This window comes from Bufo bufo, chromosome 3 (genome assembly GCF_905171765.1).
Source record: "Bufo bufo chromosome 3, aBufBuf1.1, whole genome shotgun sequence".
NCBI lineage: Eukaryota > Metazoa > Chordata > Amphibia > Anura > Bufonidae > Bufo > Bufo bufo.
In genome coordinates, this window is record NC_053391.1 from 38746017 (window position 1) to 38771304 (window position 25288).

The 25288-nt window shown below is 46.5% G+C and overlaps 1 protein-coding gene across 1 annotated transcript; it reads left to right on the forward strand.

Annotated features, from left to right (window-relative positions):
• On the forward strand, positions 1-23276 carry VPS26C (VPS26 endosomal protein sorting factor C). Its single transcript, XM_040423099.1, has 8 exons — positions 1-120; positions 3274-3417; positions 5449-5598; positions 7937-8017; positions 11664-11738; positions 21371-21521; positions 22605-22757; positions 22848-23276. Exons 1-8 carry the CDS (start codon positions 1-3, stop codon positions 22928-22930), a joined length of 957 nt encoding a protein of 318 aa, XP_040279033.1. The 3' UTR covers positions 22931-23276.
• Positions 23277-25288: the final 2012 nt, after the last annotated feature.

Below are 25288 nucleotides of genomic sequence, written 5' to 3' on the forward strand. Positions count from 1 at the left end.
ATGTGTGCGGCTAGTCATGTGACTTTCCTCTTCCTTAGGAGGTGCACCGCTGGAGGAGACAACATGGGGACCGTGCTGGACATCAAGATCAAGCGGGCGAATAAGGTCTACAGGGAGGGGGTAAGAGCAGTGGAGCCCCCTCCCCATGTCACAGACTCTAGGCCATAAAGATGGTTGTCAGCAGTTTAATTGATGCTGCAGGTCATTTTTTTTTTTTGCAGAACTACAACTCCTATCGAGTTCTGCGCATGGTAGGACTTGTAGTCTTGCAATGTCAGAGCTGTAAGTCGGAGGCAATTGGTCTGAGGGATTGTGGACTAAAGGGGTTGTCAGATTTTATGTAAATGAGGCTTAAAGGGGTTGTCAGCAGTGTTACAAGTGATAGCCTATCTTCTGGCTGTCTCAGTGTAGCGCCCCCCATTGTGCAGTGGATGAAGTTGGTTACTACAGTGCTGCTCCCATGGAAGTGAATGCGGCGGTGGCGGCCAGCTCTTGTAACAGTCGACAACCCCTTCACAAGGGATGTTCCAGCTTTTAGGTACCGATGACCGGTCGGTGGTGGTCCGACATCCAGTACCTGAACCAGTCGGCCGTTCTCAGTATAGACCGGCTGTGGAAACTGAACAGTTTACAGACGGCTCCATCCCCGGGGTACTGGGAACCGCAGCTCCGCTCCCATTCACTTGAGTTGTACTGGGACACCTTCCATTCAGTTGAATGGGAACTAGACTGAGCTTTTCATACATGGACACTTCACAGTGGATGGAGGCTTCTGCTTCCAGCTCGTCCGCTGTTCCGTTTTTGGCGGCCGCTGCTGAGAACAGCTGATCGGTGTTGGGTCTCGGACCCCCACCAGTCTGATATTAATGGCCCACCCTGAAGATAGGTCCTCTATATCTCAAAGCTAGAGGGATTTACCAGGGGATATAATAAAGGGTTTGGCCCATCTCATACATTCTGATAAGCACAGGTCCCACCTCTGGGACCAGCATCTGTCTTTAGAACGGAGCCCGCAAAGGGAAGGAGAGTGGGCCCGAGCATGCGCGGCTGCCCTCCATTCATTTCTATGGGAGCGCCGACAATGGCCAAGCAGCGTGGGAAGCGAATGACTGGACCAGGCAGTGAAAACGTCATCATCCCTGCCTATCAAGGTGCAGGGGCGGTGGCTGCTGCAGAGAGAGCAGAGCCTCTAGGTGTAACGGCAACGCCCCCGTTGCTCCTAGAGGCTCATTTACATATAGTAAAACATAATTTTTCTCAGCAATGTGGGCACATATGAACATGGGACCAACACAGATCCCTTCAGCTGCCAAGCGCACATGTAACAGGTCAGCCAGTGTCATAGTTACAGAACTGCTGACAGATGCCCTTTAATACCGCACATGATTTGTAACTTAATGCACCATTTTATTTATATTTTTTACATGTTTCATAGCTGCATTTCAAGAGCCATAACCCCCCCCCCCCCATTAATGTAGTCACATAAGGGCTTGTTTTTTTGCGGGACAGGTGAAGTATGTATTGGTATTATTATGGTAGATATAAACTGTGCAAGTTATCTGGGACAGAGGATAACTGATAGAGCGGTAAGTCAAGCATGGGTCCTGCCGCTCCATTTATTCTCTAGGTCATCCGTTTTATGCGGATTCCGTTCCTGGAAATTACATTTAAATTATTATTATTATTTTTTTTTTTCCAAAGAAATCCAAACAACTTTATTTGCTTATTGAAATTTATACATGTTTCCGTTTTTTGCGGATCCGCAAAAAACGGATGACATACGGAAACATTTTCAGGAACAACGGATCCGCAAAAAACGGACCGAAAATCGGGATATAGAAAAATACTGACGTGTGAATGTAGCCTAAGGGAAAGGGGACCCTTAACGTTATTTGAAAGCATTATAGGCAGTCAGCGATCAGGCATGATCTAATAATTCCCAGCTTTTTAAGGCAGACCTGGGGCCATTGTTGTGGCCCCCAGTTATAGTAGAGTATCTCCCCCCTCAACTGCGTTGCAGGGGGCCAATGGGCTGACAGAGAGCGCCTCATTTTCTCAATGTCAAACACCTTAGATGCCTTGGTCGCTATTAATTGTGGCCTTTAAAAGTTTACGATTGAAGACCAACTTTCTAGAACACTATTCCAGTGCTGCAGCCCTTTCCTTCTTAGGACTGGTGGTGGTCCCAGAGATTGGACCCCCACCGATCATAAAGTGATGGCCTAACCTAGAAATGCCATCGCTTCACAACATGGGAATACCTTTCTAATCACTGCATGGTGAAAAGGTCCACAACTTTCTAATATACTTTGTACAATTGGATCCAGTCTAGATAATCTGCCGTGAGCTCCACACGTCATCCTCCCAAATCTCTGTCCTGACTGGAAACCATTGTGGCAAATCTTCAACAGTGAAAAGTATTCACCCTCGATGGGTTTCTTTCTACCCTCTGGATATAAAAAAGGTTGTTTCCAATTAGTGACACAGAGATCTTAGAAGGGTTGTCTCATTGCTAGGATAGGCCACCAATGTCGGGTCAGTGCAGGCCGCACCTGTCTAGAGCGGGGCTCCCAAAGTGAACGAGAGCGCACCGCACAGGCACGGTGTTCTGTCCGTTCACTTATGTGGGAGTTTTAAGAACAGCAGAGTGCTGGCTCGGCTAATTTCCGGAGCTCCCATAAAAGTGAGCAGAGAGCGCACGGCGAATGCGCAGCCAGCTCTCCATTCACCTCTATGGGACTGCCGGAAATAGCCGAGCCAGCACTCGGAACTCCCACAGGAGTGAATGGAAAACACATGGCGTATGCGCAGTGCGCTCTCATTCACTTTGGCGACCCCATTCTCGAGATAGGTGTAGGTCCCAGAGGTTTGACCCGCACCTACCTGATATTGGTGGGACTATCATAGCGATATGCCACCAATGTCTCAGATGACAATGTGAGGAATTTAAAGGGGTTTTCTGAGACTTTTCTACTGATGACCTATCCCCTGGACACTCACAGTAGCGTCACTGCCTTCTCTCAGCTCACCAAGCACAGCGCCGTACGTTGTATAGTGGCTGTGCTTGGTATCGCAGCTCGGCTCCGTTCACCTAAATGGGGCTGAGCTCCGCCTAGGCCATGTGACCGATGAACATGACTTCACATGACCAAGGCGAAGCTGCAAGAAGGCCGCAGTTCTCGGAATACCCCTTTTAAACTAAGTATATCTGCTAGTTCTGCTGTAAGGAGTTGCTATTTATGTAGTTGCCTGCCATTCTCTTCTTTCCTATAGGAGGTCTTATCCGGAGTAGTAGTTGTGGTGAGCAAAGACACTGTTCAGCATCAGGGGATCTTGCTGACCATGGAGGGCTCCGTCAATCTGCAGCTCAGCGCTAAGAGTGTCGGCGTGTTCGAGGCTTTCTATAATTCAGTGAAGGTAAGAGGACTGCAGGACATTATGGTTAGTTAGAACCTGGACACCTGAGAAGATGACACAGGTGAAGTCTGTGATCTCAGACACCACTGAATGAAGGCGTTTTATAGAGGGCATGAACCCCTTTGGCACTGCTCGGAGACTTGGAACTGAAAATCGAAAACCACCTACAGCACCTGTCATTGGTTAGAATAGACCTCTGCTGAGAATGTTGTGGGATGTAGGCAATCTCTGAGCAGTACCAAAGGGGTTTCATCTAGAAAATGGTGTTGTCCGTCACCAGTCCTCTAACATGTATATGAGATCATTCATCCCATAAACGGTGTCTCCACTATCCACAGAAAAATAGATTAATGAGCGTAAAATCCTGGGACTACTACCGATCATGAGTCGCCTGCGTGACCACCACGTCATTCTCCTCTATGGTGGAGATAGTGGGGTACAGCATGGCTCTCCTGATCACGGTGTCCTTTCGTCTCTGACACAGATTCCTTTAGGTTCCCAAGTCCATTCACTGCAATGCGTGCTGTCCTATTGTATTGAATTAGATTCTGGTGACAAAGGGTGCTGCACTCAGAGGAGCCACACGGCCCTTCGGTCTAGGAGTCGGTACAAGGCACAGAACCCCTTTGATGGCAGTATAGGACAAACTTGCTCCACTGTATGTCAAGGCTGTCTGCAGAATACAGACCGCTTACGGTTCAGGAGATGCAGGCTAGCCTAAAATCACTTATTACTGCTGACTGGCTGCACAGGGTGCTCATAAAGGAACCAGTTCAGATTTTAAGTCCCGTACAAACCCCCCCGCCATCAAGTGAATGTCCACCATTAAACACTATTTTATCGAAATGATTTTGAAATCTCATGCTGATACAGAGTTCCAAATCCCCAGCATTGTAGCACTTTGTCTATGAGCAGCCACCACTAGAGGGAGCTAAGGGAAACATAGAAGATTGACAGCAGAAAAAGCCCCCCTGGTCCATTTAGTCTGCACTATTATTACTATTTGTGTGTCTATCCCAGGCAGATTTAACTACACGTACTGTAGATTTCCCAACCACATCTGCCGGTAGATTGTTCCCAGGCTAAACTACTCTTTTAACTCGGCCTCTTCATAACTTTGGCGGATCCTCTGCCAGTTCTAAATGTAATAGAAATCCCAGCGGACCACGGCTTCTGCAATCAATATTCTTGATATTTATTCCGTAGATAAGTACAGTAAGGAAGCGTTTCGGCCCGTCCAGCCTTCGTCAGCAAGATGCTTACTAATTTGGAGTTCGCTCTTGTCCCGTGCGGCTACTAGTCGAGTGCCGATCTTTTTTACTTACTACAGTTCTAAATGCAAGACGGCTTCCTTGCTGTCTTACATTTAGACTTCCGATCCATCCCCTTCCCCGCCCACGCCAAGCCCACTTTTATAGACCTGGGGTGAGCAGGTAAAATTGTGTTGTCCCATCTTGGATATTGGGGGCATAATGCTCCACCTCTGGGACCCCCGCACCTATCCTTTAGAAAAGAGGACACACCGGCATGCATGGCCACTCTCCATTCCTTTCTGTGGGACTGCCGAAAATAGACCAGCGCTGGCTCGGCAAAATTTCCGTAAGCCCCATAGAAGTTAATGGAGCGGTGGGCGCGATTTCGTGTTCGCTTCCCATTCATTTCAATGGGACTTCCGTAAATAGCCGATCGCTATTTTCAGCACTCCCATAAAAATGAATGGAGGGTAGCCACGCATGCGCAATGCGCCCTCCATCACTTTGTGGGCTCCGGCCTAAGGATAGGTGCGGGTCCCAAAGGTGAGACCGGCACCTATCGGACATGTCCAAGATGGGAATACCCCTTTAAGTCTCTCCTGATAAGTTTTATGCTTCCGACCCTCCACCATTTGTGTAGCCCACCTCTGCACTCGTTCCATTTGGGTGAGCTGACCCCCATAATCTAGCATGAGATTGTACAGGGGTGGATCCCTCTCTGGCTGGGATGGTCTTTTACAGCAATGTCATTGAAAGGATTCTTATTGATTTATTGCAGCCAATCCAAATCATTAGCAACACGGTGGAAATGGTGAAAGCCGGGAAACTCCCCAGCGGGAAGACAGAAATCCCTTTTGAGTTCCCACTTGTCATGAAGAGCAATAAGGTTCTGTACGAGACGTACCACGGGGTGTTTGTGAACATTCAGGTGAGGGCATCGGCCGTGCCAAGGGTGTATCCGGTGTATGTTACAAAGAAAAGAAAACTTCTTCACAAACAGTTGATAAAGAATATCTGTTTTGTGTATGCAGCTCCTATGCAGACCAATGCTGCGCCATGGTTATAGCCAGCCGCTAAACCTTGTGTAATCTGTCTATTGTTTGTAACATGAAGTAGGGGACATATAAAAGAGGAGTCAAACTGCATGAGACTACAGCGTCCCCAAAGACCTAATACTTCTCACAGCTGAGAGTTTGCTACAGCTGCATCCAGTCTGGATAATCCATTATAAGCTAAACAGCCTGGACTCTGGACTGTTAGACCAACCTATAAGAAAAAAACTCAAATTGGGTGTATACAATACACTGGGGTCTAGTATAATATACTGAACCAACCAACGAGAAAAAAAACATAGAAAATGAGAGAACACGCATATAAAATATATATGTAGTTTATTAAGACACAATACAATTAATATGACATAAAGGACGGTGGGACGCCCCGTGTGGCGGGACCGTGAACAACCAACCTCACATGTACCCGACTAAACAAGGAAATGTCATAAACACTCGGTATAAAACCGCATAAAAATGGGAGAGCTGTAAGTTCACCCAAAGTAACATATAAACATATGTATGTAGCATACATGTAGAAAATCAATGAGGTCACACATGCCAAACTTGCCCACCACTGGTAACATGTATGGCCATCACGTAAATACAGACAACCAAACCGCCCAGTGATCCAGGTTGTGACATCAAAGAGGCGCGCCACCCGCTCCCGGAGACCAGGCAGAGCACGCCCAACGCGTCACATGGCCAGGCAAGGAGGAGGGAGCCGCGTTAATGGCACGCAGCCACACCCCTCCTCTCCCGCCCGATCACATGACACGGGGGCGCGCAGTAGCCGACTCCAATGGGAACAGGTATAGGAGCGTCCCCACGATATCAGCCCGCAGCGCACCGGTGCCAGGTGGAGATAAAGGATGGAGAATAGGGCAAATAAGGGGCAAATATCATAAAGGTATTCTAAGAAATACAACATACTAGGGTAACGATAAATAAGCAGCATAATAACATGACACATCTTCAAGTGCAGTATATATCCCATTCTAATGCCTGTCAGATCGAGGCAACTTTGAAAATCCCATATTGGTAAAGCTATAAAACAGTGATAATAAAAATAAATCCAAAATACAATAATTGATTAAGTATTGGCGAGCAGGTTAATTCCCCCCTCAATCACACAGCATGATGCAAAGATGAAGGTAATCCATACCATAGGTACATAACTAACACTATGCACGCATACTGAGTGCAGTGATATCCTACAACAGGGATCAGCAACCTTCGGCACTCCGGCTGCTGTGAAACTACAACTCCCAGCATGCAAACTTACTTGGCTGTTCTTGTAACTCCCACAGAAGTGAAAGGAGTATTCTGGGAGTTGTAGTTTTAGAACAGCTGGAATGCCGGAGGTTGCTGATCCCTGTCCTAGAACAATGTAGCATAATCATTATATAATTATACATGATTAATTGAGTGATAATAGATTAAATATAAAATATTATATTGAGGTGCAGAAATGAGAAGCAATCATTGAAAATAATGAATATAAATGAAGGTTTCCCATCCCCCTCCCTATTATGATTCCATGTGTAAATAAAAAAATTCAAATAGTTAATATCCCAGGTACAATTCATATAGAAGTGCAAATCTCATTAATTAAACAAAGACCCGTGGAACCGATCCATATTATAAAAATAAAAAAATACAAAAAACATACAACAATCATAGATACCGTGAATATGGTGAAGTGAAGAGAGAAAGTGCATCGTGCAAGAAAAGCCCTTAGGCAAAAGCCGCAGAGCTAATAAATACTCGGCACGTAATAAGTGCCAATACCTCAACTGCCAAATACTAACAACACGGGATTATAAAGAGCAAGGAGCCGTGGCTATGTGTGACCTCATTGATTTTCTACATGTATGCTACATACATATGTTTATATGTTACTTTGGGTGAACTTACAGCTCTCCCATTTTTATGCGGTTTTATACCCAGTGTATAGTCGGGTACATGTGAGGGTGGTTGTTCACGGTCCCGCCACACGGGGCGTCCCACCGTCCTTTACCCTCTGCCTTCATGTCATATTAATTGTATTGTGTCTTAATAAACTACATACCGTATATATATTATATGTGTGTTCTCTCATTTTCTATGGGGTTATTGGTTTGGACTCCGGACTGTTACATTGTGGCAGGGGTTTGTGTTGTAATATTGGGTTGAGTAATTAAATGGTATTTCATGGGCTGTATCTGTTTGCAGTATACTCTCCGCTGTGATATGAAGAGATCTCTGCTGGCAAAGGACCTGACCAAGAACTGCGAGTTCATCATTCATTCCCAGGTAGGTCTGGTGAGCAGGGAACATGCCAACCGCTGGCTGAATCCTTATAAAAGGGCTGTCCTGTATTCTTATGTCACTAAAACTTAGAGGGAATGTGTCATCAGAAAATGACCTATTGTTTAAACCATGTTTTATGTTTAACGTATATTTTTAAAGAATTTTTGATATTTTTCATTTTCCATGTCATTATCTATACTTAAACAAAAACCATAAAATCCTACAGTTTTCTCACTGGTCACTAAGCCAAATAATAGGCGCCACTTCTTGGTTTGTACAGATCACTTTACTGCACTTGCCTTCTTATCTGTCGTTCTAATCCTGCCTGTAATGATACCACCTCTGAGTATAGATAAGACAGGATCCTCCATTCACAGTAGGTGATTGTCAGAGCGTCTCTGTTCTTTCCGTGTACAATGTCCTCTGCACAGGTCACAGAGCATGCCGAGAAGACTCTCCCATAGAAGGTCCCCTCCTGACCATTGTGTCTATGGACCATGCGGCTGCCGTAAAGCAGTTTTCTCAATGCTTTCTAAATGCCGTTGAGAACAGCTCAGGAAAGATGGCCGCCCCCGTAATCCTGTTCAGGAAATAGAATAAATACATCTGCAATCTAGGGTTGTTTCGGGTATCGAATTTTCAATACCCAGTCGATACCTTTGTCCGGTATCGACCTCGATTTGATATTTTTCGATACTAGGATGCGCTACTGCATGGAGCGCGCGGCTATCAGCGCGCGCCATGTTCCCTCAGCAGCACAGGGGAGAAGGAGTTACTCTCTCCCTCCCCCTGTGCCGCCGCTGCCACCAATGAGGAGAGAGAGGGGCGGAGGAGGGGAGGGCGCACTGCGCTACCAATTAAAGTTAAAGTTTAATACAAATACAGGAGGCTGGGTGCAGAATCACATAGCCGTCGCCCAGCCTCTATGAAAGGAAGCCAATTGTCGCTGATCGCAGCTTCCTGTCATAGAGGCTGGGTGACGGCTATGTGATTCACCCAGCCTCCTGTATTAAACGTTAATTCTCATTGGTGGCCCAGTATTAAATCATTGGTGGCACAGGGCGCCCCCCTCAACCTCCCCAGTATTAAAATCATTGGTGGCAGTGGCCACAGGGTCCCCTCCCCTCCTCGGTGGCGGTGGCAGTTGTGATCGGAGCCCCAGCAGTGTAATCCTAGGGCTCCGATCGGTTACCATGGCAACCAGGACGCTACTGAAGCCTTCCATAGTAATCTCCCTGCTGCTGTGTGCACAAAGCACAGGGCAGCAGGGAGAGTGTGAAGTCCTATTCATCCTGATAGAGATCTATTAGGGTGAATAGGACAAGGGATTAAAAGATCCCAGGTTCTACCCCTATGGGGGGGAAATGGTTATTAAATAAACAGTAAAAAAAAAACACCAAAATATTAAGTATAAATCACCCCCTTTCCCAATTCTACATATAAAATAAATAAACATATTACATATCACCACGTCCGAAAAGTCCAAACTATTAAAATACGGCGTAACAGAAAAAAAACTGCATGATTCGCCATTTTTTTATTATTATTTTTTTTTAAAGTCTCCTAGTCCCCCCCCCAAAAATAGGATAGGACTGTTCGATTATGGGCCGGACGTTCCATAAAATGCGCAACGCACAAGTCTTTTTTTTTTTTTTTGGTGTTTTTAATTTTGTTCCGCGTGGTATCAAGTATCGCAATACTTTTTTATTGTATCGAAACCGAATCAAAATTTTGGCATTGAAACAACCTTACTGCAATCAGAAAATAAAGATGTTAGGCTACTTTCACACTTGCGGCAGAGAGATCCCCCCCGTCAGTGCCTATAGTATAAATAAAATATGGAAAAAAAAAACCACTTACACTTACCTCTCCTGCTCCTGGACGCAGACGCTCCTCTTCTACTGCTGTAGGCTGCGCACGGAGTGACGTCACAGAGCGACTCACTCGGCTCCTGTGCGCAGCCCTCACAGCAGACAGCCGAGGACCAGGAAGGCGGCGGTGAGTACAAAGCCTTCACCGCTTCCTCCTGGTCCTTTTGCCCTGAAAGGGAACGGCGTTCCTGCCATGAAAAAAGTGCAGGAACGCCGTTCCCAGGCGTTCCCCCTCGACTCGACCCCTGGGTTATCCAACATCATACAACAGCCTCCCCCATGTGCCGAGCCTATACTTGCCCCGCTCCTGGTCCCCGCACCGCCGCTGCTGCTTCTCCCTGTACACGGATGAAAACATCCGGCATCAGGAAGGGGGGGGGGACAAGTCTCCCTAGCATCGCTGGTGACGCTACTACGCTAGGGAGGCTCGTCCCCGTCCCGGGGCGCTGTTGTATGATGTTGGAAAGCCCCTTTAAGATGTGACCAGATACCGATCTCTGTGTAGGCTAAAGTAAATATTTGTTAATTAGGTTGTCAGGGCATGATGGGAGTTGTAGTTTTGCAGCTGCTAGGGACCACGGGTTGCGGATCACTGCTCTGTGGACAGGATTCATACAAGCTGTGCGCTTGTCTCATCCAGGGCAGGAAAGTGAATGATTGGCAGTGATGTTAAAATATGTACGAGCAAAATCACTTTCGCGGGCACGGAGTCTTCTCTCGCTGCTGCTGTGGTTCTAGGACTTTGCAGGCTGTACTCATAAAGCTGCCGGCATAGCGTGCGCCTCTAGTCCTGTGAGAGCAATAGAAAAGAACACGTTCTGCCGAGTCCGAGGCATCCTCACGCCGGGGGGACATGTCATACTTCACCCTGTTAAATGGCCGTCTATACATTACCACTAGGGGAGCAAGGACCTGAAGTGAATGTGGAATTAGAGGAGGATTTGTGAACTTAAAATGCACAATGAGGGTAAATACATTCACACAAAGCCAAAAACTAAAGGGACAGCAAACCTGCAGCCCGTGTCCTGTCGTGGTGCTGTGCGTCTGAATGCGATCTATTCTCAGCCCGCTCCTACAATACTTGTATAGTCTGATTCACTGTTACCGCAGAGTCCCCTGTACAGCGTTCACATGTCTCATGGGACGGTCTAAAACTTTCACATACTTTGTGTTTAACTTCTTCAAGTTCAAGATCTCTTATTGTGGTCGGTGAATGGGTATCTATCCATCTAAGGCCTCTTTCAGACGGCCGTAGTGTTTCGCGGATCCGCACATGGCCGCAACCATGACATAAAATGCCTACTTTTGCTCCCCATTGCAGACCAGAATAGGACATGTTCTATCCTTTCGCAGAACTATGGCTGCGGACAGCACACTGTGTGAAGTGAATGGGTCCACACCAGTTCATACGACCGTCTGAATGGGCCCTAAAGGGGTAGAACCGTAATACCTCTCACATTGTAACGCAGTACGGTTTGTGTCGTTAATGTATTTAGCTCCCAGACTTTGTAGCAAACCCTCTGCTGTGAGAAGTATTATGTCACTGTGAGGTTTTCAGCCCTGGATGTGAATAAGATCTTCTCGTTCAGAGCAAACAGTGATCTTGAAGTTGTGATGAACGGACTAAGTACATTAGGACAATGTAGAACTTTTTATATTGTGTGCTAATAAAATAAGAAAAGACTTTCCCCTGTAATCTGACATATAATACATGGATTATCCCAGGCTTCTTTCTTCCATTCATGTTGTTAATCCACCATTTATATGCTGTATTTCAGCCACAGAAGGGAAAGCAGGCGCCGAGCCCGGTCAGCTTCACAATAACGCCAGAGACTTTACAGAATGTCAAAGAAGTAAGTGCAACTTTTTTTTTCTTTTCTTTTGTGGATGCCCCACACAACAACTTATCTCCTATCCTTAGGATGGAGGGTAGGTGTGGTCGGCAGGGGTTCAACTGCTGGGGCCCCTACCAGTCACAAGAACATTTTCCCCCTTGAACGGAACACACATGCACAGTGCTGCTCTATACTCTGTTATCTCTGGCGGCCCTATAGAGTTGAATGGAGTGGCGGACACGCATGCATGTCTGCAACTACATTCTAAGGGGAAACGCAGGTCCCTGTTCTCGTGATCGGCGAAGACCCCCAGCAGTAGGACCCCCTGTTGATCAGACCAAATCATGTGGAGAGGTGATGAGTTGTTGTAAAGGGACAATTCCTTCAAGGTCTCATATTAACTCTTTCGATCCTATGATAAAACTGCACCTGGAGACATTCCTCAGGACACTGGTAAGAATAAAATGTTTTACCAGTTTTTTGTAGCGGACAGTGTCTATGCTGTAATATGTCAGATTTACAAGTCCTAGGGGAGGAGAGAGGCCATGTACGGTCAGGTCCATAAATATTGGGACATCGACACAATTTTAACATTTTTGGCTCTATACACCACCACAATGGATTTGAAATGAAACAAACAAGATGTGCTTTACCTGCAGACTGTCAGCTTTAATTTGAGGGTATTTACATCCAAATCAGGTGAACGGTGTAGTAATTACAACAGTTTGCATATGTGCCTCCCACTTGTTAAGGAACCAAAAGTAATGGGACAATTGGCTTCTCAGCTGTTCCATGGCCAGGTGTGTGTTATTCCCTCGTTATCCCAATTACAATGAGCAGATAAAAGGTCCAGAGTTCATTTCCAGTCTGCTATTTGCATTTGGAATCTGTTGCGGTCAACTCTCAAGATGAGATCCAAAGAGCTGTCACTATCAGTGAAGCAAGCCATCATTAGGCAGAAAAAACACAACAAACCCATCAGAGAGATGGCAAAAACATTAGGCGTGGCCAAAACAACTGTTTGGAACATTCTTAAAAAGAAGGAACGCATGTGTGAGCTCAGCAACACCAAAAGACCCGGAAGACCACAGAAAACAACTGTGGTGGATGACCGAAGAATTCTTTCCCTGGTAAAGAAAAAGGAGATTTTTGTGAAACTCACCTGTAAAATCTTTTTCTCGTCTTTTCCATTGGGGGACACAGACCATGGGTATAGCTTAGAGATATTAGTAGGAGGGACACTATGCAAATGAAAGAGCTCCTCCTCCTCGGGCTATACCCCCCGACTCCACCAGGAGGAACTCGGGCGTTGCACAAACAGTAGGAGAAGGAGCAAGAAAAAATTATGGAAACCATCGGACCCAGCCATAAGGTCCAACCATAAACAGAAACTGAACTGAAGACCCCTCCTGCAACAGGCAGAATGAGTGGGAGCTGTGTCCCCCAATGGAAAAGACGAGAAAAAGATTTTACAGGTGAGTTTCACAAAAATCTCCTTTTCTCGTACTTTTTTCCATTGGGGGACACAGACCATGGGACGTCCTAAAGCAGTCCATGGGGTGGGAAAAAAAAAACCTCAGCACCGCCAGGAGGAACGTCCAACGGTCAAACAGGAACCACAGCCTGCAAAACCCTGCGGCCAAAGACCGCATCAGCCGAAGCCAGTGATGCAACTGAAACTTCGTAAAGGTATGTAAGGACGACCAGGTGGCCGCCTTACACAGCTGAGACGCAGAGGCACGATTGCGTCTTGCCTAGGAAGCCCCCCACCGCCCTAGTGGAGTGAGCGGTAATCCTAGCCGGGGGAACTGTACCACAAGCGCGATAACCCGCGGAAATAGCCGAGCAGATCCAGAGCGTCATGAACGGCGGACGGAAGCAGTAGCCGCGAGATACACCTTCAGGGCCCGTACGACATCCAGGGAATGCAGTTCCTTGGGTTAGCCGGAGAAGGGCAAAAGGAAGGCAGGACAAGATCCTCATTAAGGTGGAAGGGAGAGACCACCTTGGGCAAAAAGGAGGGGACCGGACGGAGCACAACCTTATCCTGGTGGAAAACCAGAAAAGGCTCCTGACAGGAAAAAGCGGCCAGCTCCGACACCAGTCTGATTTAAAAGCTTGTGATGGGATTTGAACTCACAGCTTCTGCATAATAGCCCAGAACTTTAATCACTACGCTATGTAGCTGTATTAGAAGTTATGGCCACAAGGAAGACCACTTTCCAGGTGAGAACAGTCAGAGAGACCCCCCTCAAAGGCTCGAAGGGGGCCGACTGCAGAGCATGCAGGACCAAATTGAGATCCCAAGGAGACAAAGGGGGAACATATAGGGAAACCAAATGTGCCACCCCCTGAAGAAAGGTCTTCACAGGACCCATAAGAGCAAGGGAAATCCGGGAGGAAGAAGACTTCCTCGCTCTGATCGTGGTCCTAATCACTGAATCCGAGAACCCCCTCTTATTCAGGATGGCGGTTTCAACAGCCACGCCGTTAAACGAAGAGACCGTAAATTCTGGTGGAAGAGCGGGCCCTGAGACAGTAGGTCCTGTCTGTCGGGTAGAGGCCATGGGGCGATGAGAACGGTCGGGATCACTTCCAGTTCTCCACTGGAATGTAAACTGCTGACAACACGAGTCATGAAGAGGAACCCGAGTATGAAGAGGAACTGGGATCGCAGTAGATTCGACACTGCCCCCTGGATCTGGGAGGACTTGGAGGGTGGCAGGAACACTCTGGCGGACAAGGTGTCCAAAAACCATTCCCAGGAAGGGGAGCTTCTGGGATGGGAGCAGAGAGGACTTTGGAAAATTGATTATCCAGCCGAACTGTTCCAGAGTCTGAACAGTGATCCGGACGCTGTCCTCGGCAAGCGAGGGGGCTTTTATCAGGATATCGTCCAGATAGGGCAGCAAAGGAATGCCCCTGGTACGAAGAAGCGCCATGATCGGTGCCAGGATCTTGGTAAAGACCCGAGGGGCGGTTGCCAACCCGAAAGGAAGGACGACAAACTGAGAGTGACGAGCCCCAATGGCGAAGCGCAGGAATCGTTGGTGAGATTCTGCAATCGGAACATGCAGATAAGCGCCATGGATGTCCACGGACGCGAGGAACTCCCCTGGAAGAAAATAAATAACGGAGCGGAGGGAGAAAAAACGTTCCGGTGGTCTGGACGCGAACTCTATCTTGTAACCAGACGTTACAATCTCTAGAGCCCATGCGTCCTGAACATGAGTCCAAATCTGCTGATAAGAAAGCAGGCGGCCCCCCACCACGAGGGGTGGGGGCGCAACTTCATGCAGAAGATTGCTTGGGAGCGGAAGGGCGGGTCGACTGTGTCCTCGGGCGCCAGGTAGGCTGGGGTTTGAAAGAGGGCTGCTCGCGGGAGTCCTGTGACCCTCCTGCAGAGGAAGCAGGCGACGACTTGTTCGCAGAGAAGCGGCGAAAGGACTGGTACCGAGAACCGGAAGTCCTCGCCCGAAAGGGTGCTTAGCCCTAGCCTGGGAAAGGTGAGTGCTTTTGCCCCTAGTAGTGGCAGAGATGAACTCATCCCGTTGAGCCCCAAAAAGTCTGGAACCCTCAAAGGGGAGGTACGCAAGGGAACGCTTGGAGGAAGCGTCAGCATCCCATACCTTCAACCAGACCTCCCTGCGTTGAATGACCGAGAGGGCCGAAACGCGGGCAAAAAAGGGGCCAATGTCCATGGAAGCCTCACAGAGGAATTTGGAGGCCTGAGACATCTGGAGAATCAAATCCAGCGTGTCCGCCGACGCACCTTGGTCCGCCAGGTCCTGGTGATGGCGCTGCAGCCACATTGAGAGAGCTCTGGCCACCCATGCCGAGGCAAAGGCAGGTCGCAGGGACGTGCCCGCCAGTGAGAATATGGATTTTGCCAGAGAATCTAGGCGCCTGTCCACAGCGTCCTGCAGGGAGGGCTGTGTTTTTGGCCAACCTGGCTACCGGGGGGTCCACCCTAGGGGGAGAAGACCACTTCTCCACGCTGTCCGCCGGGAAAGGATAGAGAGTATCCATGCGTTTTGTGGCGGAAAACTTCTGATTAGGACGGGTCCATGCCCTGGCTATGACAGCGGAAAATTCCTCATGGATCGGAAAGACAGCAGCCTCCGGTTTTTTGGGAGGAAAAAGGGCGAACTCCCTCCTAGTGGAAGGAGGAGAATCCCCTTGGAGATTAAAGGTGTCACGGACGAGGAGTCTGAGCAAGCTTCTAGCCGAGGGTGAGAAGCGGAGTCATCCGAGGAGGGATGCTGTCGCTCACGCTGCCTCTTAGTAGTCAGGCGTCCTCTGCAGGAACCACTGTGAGGGGACGGAGTGGTTGGCACGGCAGGATTGGAAACGGACATACGTTCTATGAAAGACATGGCTGCCTTGGCGAACAGGACATGGCAGATGCCCAAGCGGGGGCCGCAGGCTCCCCAGTGACCGGGGGGGGGGGGGGGGGGGGGCCGGACTGGGCAAGAGAAGGGGGAGAAAGGGGATTCTGTCCAGAGGCAGGGCAGGAGGCACAGGCACCAGTGACCGAAAGTGGGAGCATACACTCCAACAGGACCCCATTGGGGTCTGAGAAGAGGTCTTACCGGACTTAGTCTTAGGCATGATGGTCTCTTCACAAAAGTGACTGGAATCAGTACAGAGAGAAAAAATCCTACCGCTCAGGTATCCAGAGAGGAGCGGGGGAGCAGCCGTTCAGTGTGAGAAGCTTCTCAGCAGCAGCAGGAAGGAGCTGGAGTTCTGATTAGGCTCCGCCCCCGGACGCGATTAGGCTCCGCCCCCGATCACATCATAGGAGCGGGAAAAGAGCTCGCTGTGTAAAGAAGGGAAAGAAAATGGCCCCCGTCCCTCCTACTAATATCTCTAAGCTATACCCATGGTCTGTGTCCCCCAATGGAAAAAAGTACGAGAAACACCCTTTACAACAGTTGGTCAGATCAAGAACACTCTCCAGGAGGTAGGTGTATGTGTGTCAAAGTCAACAATCAAGAGAAGACTTCACCAGAGTGATTACAGAGGGTTCACCACAAGATGTAAACCATTGGTGAGCCTCAAAAACAGGAAGGCCAGATTAGAGTTTGCCAAACGACATCTAAAAAAGCCTTCACAGTTCTGGAACAAATTCCTATGGACAGATGAGACCAAGATTAACTTGTACCAGAGTGATGGGAAGAGAAGAGTATGGAGAAGGAAAGGAACTGCTCATGATCCTAAGCATACCACATCATCAGTGAAGCATGGTGGTGGTAGTGTCATGGCGTGGGCATGTATGGCTGCCAATGGAACTGGTTCTCTTGTAATTATTGATGATGTGACTGCTGACAAAAGCAGCAGGATGAATTCTGAAGTGTTTCGGGCAATATTATCTGCTCATATTCAGCCAAATGCTTCAGAACTCATTGGACGGCGCTTCACAGTGCAGATGGACAATAACCCAAAGCATACTGCAAGAGCAACCAAAGAGTTTTTTTAAGGGAAAGAAGTGGAATGTTATACAATGGCCGAGTCAATCACCGGACCTGAATCCGATTGAGCATGCATTTCACTTGCTGAAGACAAAACTGAAGGGAAAATGCCCCAAGAACAAGCAGGAACTGAAGACAGGGATGAAACCCAGCGTCTGGTGATGTCTATGCGTTCCAGACTTCAGGCTGTAATTGACTGCAAAGGATTTGCAACCAAGTATTAAAAAGTGAAAGTTTGATTTATGATTATTATTCTGTCCCATTACTTTTGGTCTCTTAACAAGTGGGAGGCACATATGCAAACTGTTGTAATTCCTGCACCGTTCACCTGATTTGGATGTAAATACCCTCAAATTAAAGCTGACAGTCTGCAGGTAAAGCACATCTTGTTCGTTTCATTTCAAATCCATTGTGGTGGTGTATAGAGCCAAAAATGTTAGAATTGTGTCGGTGTCCCAATATTTATGGACCTGACTGTATGTGAAGCCTGGGTGACTATGGATAGCTCCATGGTGCTGAAAAATGACTGCAAAAGGGAGAAGCGGTCACAAGCATAACTCCAGAGTAATATAAGAATTCTTCGCTTTAAGTGAATATTTTTTAACCCCTTAACTGCACATCAGTGGGAGGGATGCATCTCCAGCACTTTAAAGCATAGGCAAATTAAGAGTGTCAGCAGTAGTGTTGGGCTAAGCAAGCTTCGTTCAAAACTTTGAAATAATACTATACGGAGATCCTTCTCTGTACAGTATTAGGCCTCATGCACACGACCGTTGTCGACAGATGGCGTCCGTGTGCGTTCCGCAATTTGCGGAACGGCACGGACAGGCATTGATATAACTGCCTATTCTTGTCCGCAAAATGGACAAGAATAGGACAGGTTATATATTTTTTGCGGAGCAACGGATGCGGCCCCATTGAAGTGCGGCTCGGATGTGGACCAAAACAACGGTCGTGTGCATGAGGCCTTAGAATGTATGAGCTGCAATAAGCCGAGGTACTAGTCTGAACCGAAGCCGAGTTTGGTTACAAGTTTTAAAGTGGTTTTCCACTTTTAAAAATCAACTATTGAAGTTATTCAACAAAGTCACGCGTGACTTTATGAATAACTTACTTCGGCTCATCGGAGCCCATACATTCTAATACTGTACAGAGACGGATCTCCATACAGTATTATTCCGAAGTTTTGAACGCAGCGACTTCGGATAAGGCATCTGAAGCTTCCTTCGCTCAACACTAGTCAGCACCTCCTGCACTCCATTTTGTATTCTTTGTGGTTGTCACATTTTAGACTGCTCTCTGCAATCGTGTGTCATTGGTGGGGGCCCAACCGCACTGATCACTCATTTACCTCCTATGTTTGGGATAGCCCATCTGTGGGAAAGCTCTTCTGCTATAAAGGGCACGTCAAACTCCCAATACGAAGGGGCTGTCCTGCTCGGTAATGTCCTAAAATACATTTAAACATTCATAGGGTAACAGCCACACAAGGAGGAAACTAAGATGCGGAATTAACCCTGTGTATTTTACGGGGTGCAGCATAAATCGACATTCTGCAGATTCCAGCTCCACGCCAAGGGTTCATTTCTGCTGTGGATGAGATTTGAGAAAATCTGCAGCATTTGGCCGAACCCTTAGGGGCAGGTTTATTAAGACTGGCATTTCATATGCTAGTGTAATAAATCTGAGCATTGAATTAGTCAGTGGCACTAAATGTATTAAAAAGGTACACGCCTCTGATTAAGCTTAGCACATTTTCAGTTTCTCCCCCTACTTCGCTTACTGGGTGATCTTGTGATGCGTTGCCTCCAGCCTTATGGTCTGCTTTGTAAAATTACCATAGAAAACCAGTGCTGAAGAATGCTGCCATCTGCTGGTCAAGCGAAGGAATGCACAGTCCTAATATTTTCAGAGAGGTTGTCCAGGACACCTGTCCCTGGGTTGTGTGAGATATTACCGTTCGGCCCCATTCAGTTCAAATGGAGTTGAGCTGCAGTACCAGACACAGCCCATGGACAAGTGTGGGGCTGTTTTTGAATAAAGCAGCCATGTTTTTCTAATCCCTGACAACCCCCTTTAACAGCAAGGTTAATGTGAGGATATATGGTTATGGGTAAGGCTTTCATACTCGTGTTTTGTGCGGAACCGTCTTGTATCTGCACAGACGGATCCGCACCAATAATGCAAATGCTTGTATCCGTTAACGGATCCGTTTGCATTATTCATTCAAAATAAAATCTAAGTCAAAACGGATCAGTCTTGACTTGCATTGAAAGTCAATGGGGGACGGATCAATTGCACCATATTGTGTCGGTAAAAAATGGATCAGTCTCCATTGACTTACATTGTAAGTCAGGACTGATCCGTTTGGCTCCGCATAGTCAGACGGTCACCAAAACGCTGCAAGCTGCGCTTTATTGACCGTCTAAAAAACGCAACGGAGACCAAACGCAGCCAAATTGATCCATTCAGAATGCATTAGGGCTGAACTGATCCGTTTTGGGCCGGTTGTGAGAGCCCTGAAACGCCAGTGTGAAAGTAGCCTAAAACTGCAGCAATCATTACCAGTCTGCATGTAATTTGATCAAAATTATAAAAAAAAAAATCTTTTATGCCTGAACCTAGAAATCCAGTCTGTGTTTTGCTGGGTCCGTGAATGGTTTAGAGCCAGCATTTTGCTGCACATCGCTCACCTGAACGCTTCCTCCAGTGCGGCTGCTCATGGTCTCCTCCTTATATTGGCGAGCAGGAACCAGTCGATGCTCATTCATCATCATAGGCTGGCATAGCCAGGAATATAATGTATTCCCTGAGCCTGCAGGACGGTACAGGACAGACCTTCCAAGTGATTGGGAGATACACAGGGGCCGAACACTTAGATTCCAAGTTCTATCATGTTTCTGTGATTTAGGACAAGCTGTACGGAGTATTGCAGTGGCTGAGCAGGAAAATAGAGTAATATGATTATTATGGTAAACTTGGATTTAAAGGGCCCTCTTAGACATTCACAGCCTATGCACAGGACTCGGTTCCATCTGATGAGGAGGTGTCGACGGAGCTCTGTTTATTCACTGGATCAGAACCAAAACACTGACTGTGTGAATGAGACATTAAAGTGATTTTCCGTGCCTTTTAACAGATTTCATGTAATCTCTTTATATTGGTTGGTGCATTGTAATACAGAAATTCCAAAGCCCCTGTGTGTGTGTTTTTTTTTTTTTTCTTGCACGCAGCTTATTGGTAAAATCAATGTTTATGCAGAATACAATCAGCTCCCTCTAGTGGCGGCTGCAGGTATCAAGAATTTTAAAATTTTATCTCTCTGTTCATATCACAAAGAGGTGAACATTAATAAAAATAACTATTTAGAAATAAACTCTTAATTTGTTTGAATAATAAAACCCAGTGATGGACAATCACTTTAGAGGGCTCCCCCATGTCACATCTGTACTGGGCCAGAAGCTGTAAATATTTCAAATATACTCATCTGCAATAAATCAAGTTTTGCATCACTTGGCACAATGAACACAGTTCCAGCGTCACACCACAAAAAATAAATCTTGCTCGTCTAGGCTCTCACTAATACACCGCACTCGCCTATAGGTCACTGTTCATATTCGGGAATTCGGCTTCACACAGCCATACGGTCCACCAGCGTCTTGGCTGTGTCCAACACGACACATTGGGGCGATCACGGTCTAACAGTCCTGACTGTGACCGTATGATGCCTCTCTCCAGGCTTCCCTGGGCCACCCCCAAATTCAGGCTTTACTCAGCCTTATGCCACATTCACACTTCAGTGATTGTGAGCCAAAGCCAGGTGCGGCTCTAAACAGAACAGGAGCAGATCTTCCCCTTATGTCTGTGGAGGCTCCAGTCCTGGTTTTGGCTCACAATCACTGACGTGTGAATTAGGCTTTACAGTCCAACAGACCTTCTGGCTGTGACCACACAAAGCCTCTCAGGCTTCCTTCTCTCCCCCCAGACTGAGACACTGAGGTTGCTTTATTCCCCAGTAATGATCCCAACTGGCCTGAGATGAGATTACCTCAGGCCATGGGTTCTTGGTGTGGACTGGCTGGCCACTCCATTAGATAATATAATATAAATATATATATATATATAACCTTCCTAATGTAGCTAACTTCTTTGTAAATGAAAGTGATCTGTGTCTTGCAGAGGGCGTCCCTGCCTCGGTTTCTCATCAGAGGACATCTGGACTCCACCAACTGTGTCATCACTCAGCCTCTAACAGGGGAGCTGCTGGTTGAGACGTCAGAAGTTGCCATCAAAAGTATTGAGCTGCAGCTGGTCCGAGTCGAGACCTGTGGTGAGTTAAACCCCTCTAAGAACTGCCCTTTATTTAACTATATTACTTCAGACCCCCATTGATCACATATTCAGAAAACCCCTTTAAAGGAGTATTTCAGGATTTTAATATTGTCTAGCCTCAGGATAGGTCATCAATATCTGATCAGCGGGGGGTCCGAAACCCTCCAACTCATCATAATTAGCTTAGACGCTGAAGCTACACGGAGCTGGTCCCATTGAAGTGCATGGTGCAGTCACCAGCTCAGCCTCTGGTGCCGGAGCTAAATCAGAATAGCTGATCAGATACTGATGGTGTCTCCGGAGGACAGGCCTTCAATATTAAAATCCTTGACTACCTTTTGGATGCAGCCCACTTTGGACTTTAGGACACAGCATTTATATATATATATATTTTTTTTTTTGGAGCCAAGTTGCATTTTTAAATGGCATCATTTTAAGGTTGTATTTTTGTGTGGTGATGGTGATAAAATAAACAGCAATTCTGACTTTTTTTTTGTGGCTTTGTTTTTACATGTGCCACATGCACAATAACAACTGGGTTAGTTGCCCATAGCAACCAATCAGATTTATCCTTTCATTTTTCAAAGGAGCTGTCAAAAATGAAAGGTGGAATCTGATTGGTTGCTATGGGCAGTTCTAGTTTACACCAGTTTGATAAATGACACCAAGTATTTTTGAAAGAAAAAAAAAAGTTTTTCTGCTGCTGGATTAAAAGACCAAACAACAACCTCTTTATTGTTCCAGTGCCGCAGCTTATTCACACATCAGTTACTGGTATCCAAAACACAAACTTTCCATTACACCGGATCGTGGTGGAGGAGCCACTCCTGGTTTTGGATAACAATTGATGCAAAACCTTGACATGTGATAAAGGCCTAAGGGCAATTTTAATAAAAATAAAATAAACTTTCACTAACTTGAAACTGTTATCAGCCAGAAGTATAACATGGATGAAACCCTCAAGTGATAGCGCAGGCACAGCTCCTGAACCAGCACCATCTGCAACGTACTATTACGGTGCAGGACGGGGTTAATTAACAGATTGTAGTAATAGGTGGAAATGTTTTCCTTGTGTTTTAAGGTTGTGCAGAAGGCTATGCCAGAGACGCTACCGAAATACAGAACATTCAGATAGCAGAGGGAGACGTGTGCCGTGGTCTCCCTATTCCCATCTACATGGTTTTTCCCAGGCTGTTCACCTGTCCCACTTTGGAAACTACCAACTTTAAAATAGGTAGGTTTTCTCATTTCCTACATAAACATTGTTGATTCAGGATGGTGGATTTAAGGAGATGAGACTGAGAAATGTCTTTGCCCTCTGCAGAGTTTGAAGTAAATATCGTGGTGGTTCTTCAGGATGATCATCTCATCACAGAGAACTTCCCGCTCAAGTTATATAGAATATAACCGCGCCGCCTCCGGTGCTTTGTGTTGGAAGCAGAGACCAATGGACTGACCCCCAAAGCGGTGGATAGTGGACGTCTGTGCTCTATGTTCAGTATCAGAAGCACTTACTATGGAGAACGTTTCATCCCAGTCTTAGTACTGCCGACCATTAAGAGACTTGTTGCTGACTATTAACACACAATCCATGTGTTCCAGTGCGATACCCCCAGACTATAGTAATAAACATGCCTTTTCTACTCCTGGTTGTCTTTTAGTTTAACCCTTGACACCCACCTTACATCAGAGATGCTTTGTTTTTTGCTGTATAAGATGCAACTGATAAGATGCACTGAGGTTTTAGAGGAAGAAAACTAATATTTTTTTTTCATCAGACCTCAGAGAAAATAAAATAAATCCAAAGCAAAATACCCAAAAAGCGGAATTTATTCCCATAAAATAACTTAATTACAAATCCCACAATAAGTATAGGTAACTACAAGATCAATTATATTCTATGCTGGATCTTGCAGTTATCTTTACTTATTGTAGGATTTGTATTAGATTTTAAATAAAATGATTTTTAGGAAATAAATTCAGTGTTTTTTTGGTATTTTGATTTGAATTTGAGAAGCTATGCCTAGTAATGGTTTGGTTACAATGGAGAGGACTTTGTGTTATTTATAAAAAACAAAACAAAAAAAACTACCCTCTCTTGCAAAGGACGGTGCCGCCACTCAGGAGATCCAGCGCGCTCTTCCTGCAGTGCTGCACTATGTCCTGACACTACACTTCCAGGACCCAGAACAGCGTGGTGCTCGGAGAAGACCAGGGAGCGGTGAGTAATACCGGCGCTATACTCACCGTTCCTACTCTGCTAATAAGTGCTTCCATTTTGGAAGTGCTCATCACTATTCACTTTATAAGACGTACTGCCATTTCCCCCCATTTTTGGGGTGGAAAATGTCTCTTAGAGAGAAATAGGGGGAAGTCCCTCTTTGTGTCAAAATTTATGGCTCTTCTACAGAAGAAAATTGGTGAACCTTCATGCAGACGTGAGACCTCCTTTACACTTAATGTGTTCCCCCCCCCCACACTGTAGTTAAAGGGACCCAAGTGAAAAAACGTTATTGCATATTAACAGCCTATATGGGAACATTCAATGTAGTTTCTTTTTTTTTTTAAATAAAAAATGGGTGCAAGGTTCTCTGCATAGAATTTTATGACGTTGCTCCTCATATTCTACTTCCTCTTTGTATAGATTTTTAGCACAGACTGTCTAGATCTGACCACTTTTATCACTATGGCGCAGACCGAATGATAAATTTAATGTAGGACTAGACACTACAGCAGCACCAAAAACTCACCGGCGGCCACGTCCTTTCTGCCTCCAATTCATTTCAATTGGAGGTAGCTCCAAGAAGAGACATGTCCGTTTACGGTGCAGCCGTGGCTTTAAGCTGCTGCCTTCAGCGATCCTTAGAACTGTCTCCCTTTGTTAAAGGGAACCTGTCACCACCAAAACCAACATCCTTACCTTACAGTAGCCCCCAGTATGTTCAATGATTTTTGATTCTTCCATCAATTGCATACTGTAAAAAAACTAATTTTTTATTTAATCACCCTTCTCGCTATCTTCAGAGTCAGCTTGGCGGCAACGGCCTCCTTGCTTCAAGTAAAAATAAGCCTGTCCCTTACCCGTCCTCTTCACTTTGACATCCTGCCTAGAGGCTGGGATCGCGCAAGTCTCAAGCATGCCTGATGCGCTCCATGTTACTGCGCAATCTAGTCTCCGGCAGCTTTGTTCTCCCGGCGCATGCGCCGGCCATTTCAAGTGTGCTCGCCTGGCATTTCTTTTGAGGTAATATAATATTTGTGCCCCTGGATAATGTACCTAAATAGTGTAATACCTGATGCTGGTGATGTCGGGGCAAAGCGTGACCACTGGCATGCGTTCTCCTGCGCCTGAAGCCAGTGATGACACTGCGGACAAGAAACGCTGGGGGCGCATGCGCAGTGATAAAGCTGACTGCGGGCGCTGGAAACATGGAGCGCACGGGGCATGAGTGAGACTTGCGCAATCCCAGCCTCTAGGCAGGATGTCAAAGTGAAGAGGACGGGTAAGGGGAGGGCTTATTTTTACTTGAAGCAAGGAGGCAGTTGCCTCCTTGACTTCAAGATGACTCTGAAGATAGTGAGAAGGGTGATTAAAAATGCGTTGTTTTTTTTTTACAGTATGCAGCAGCCGATGGAAGAATGAAAATCATTGTGAACACACTGGGGGCTAGTGTAAAGTAACAATGTCGTTTTGGAGGTGACAGGTTCCCTTTTAAGAATAGGTGACAGAAAGGAAGCATCTGCCGGTAGAAATTCAACAGAATT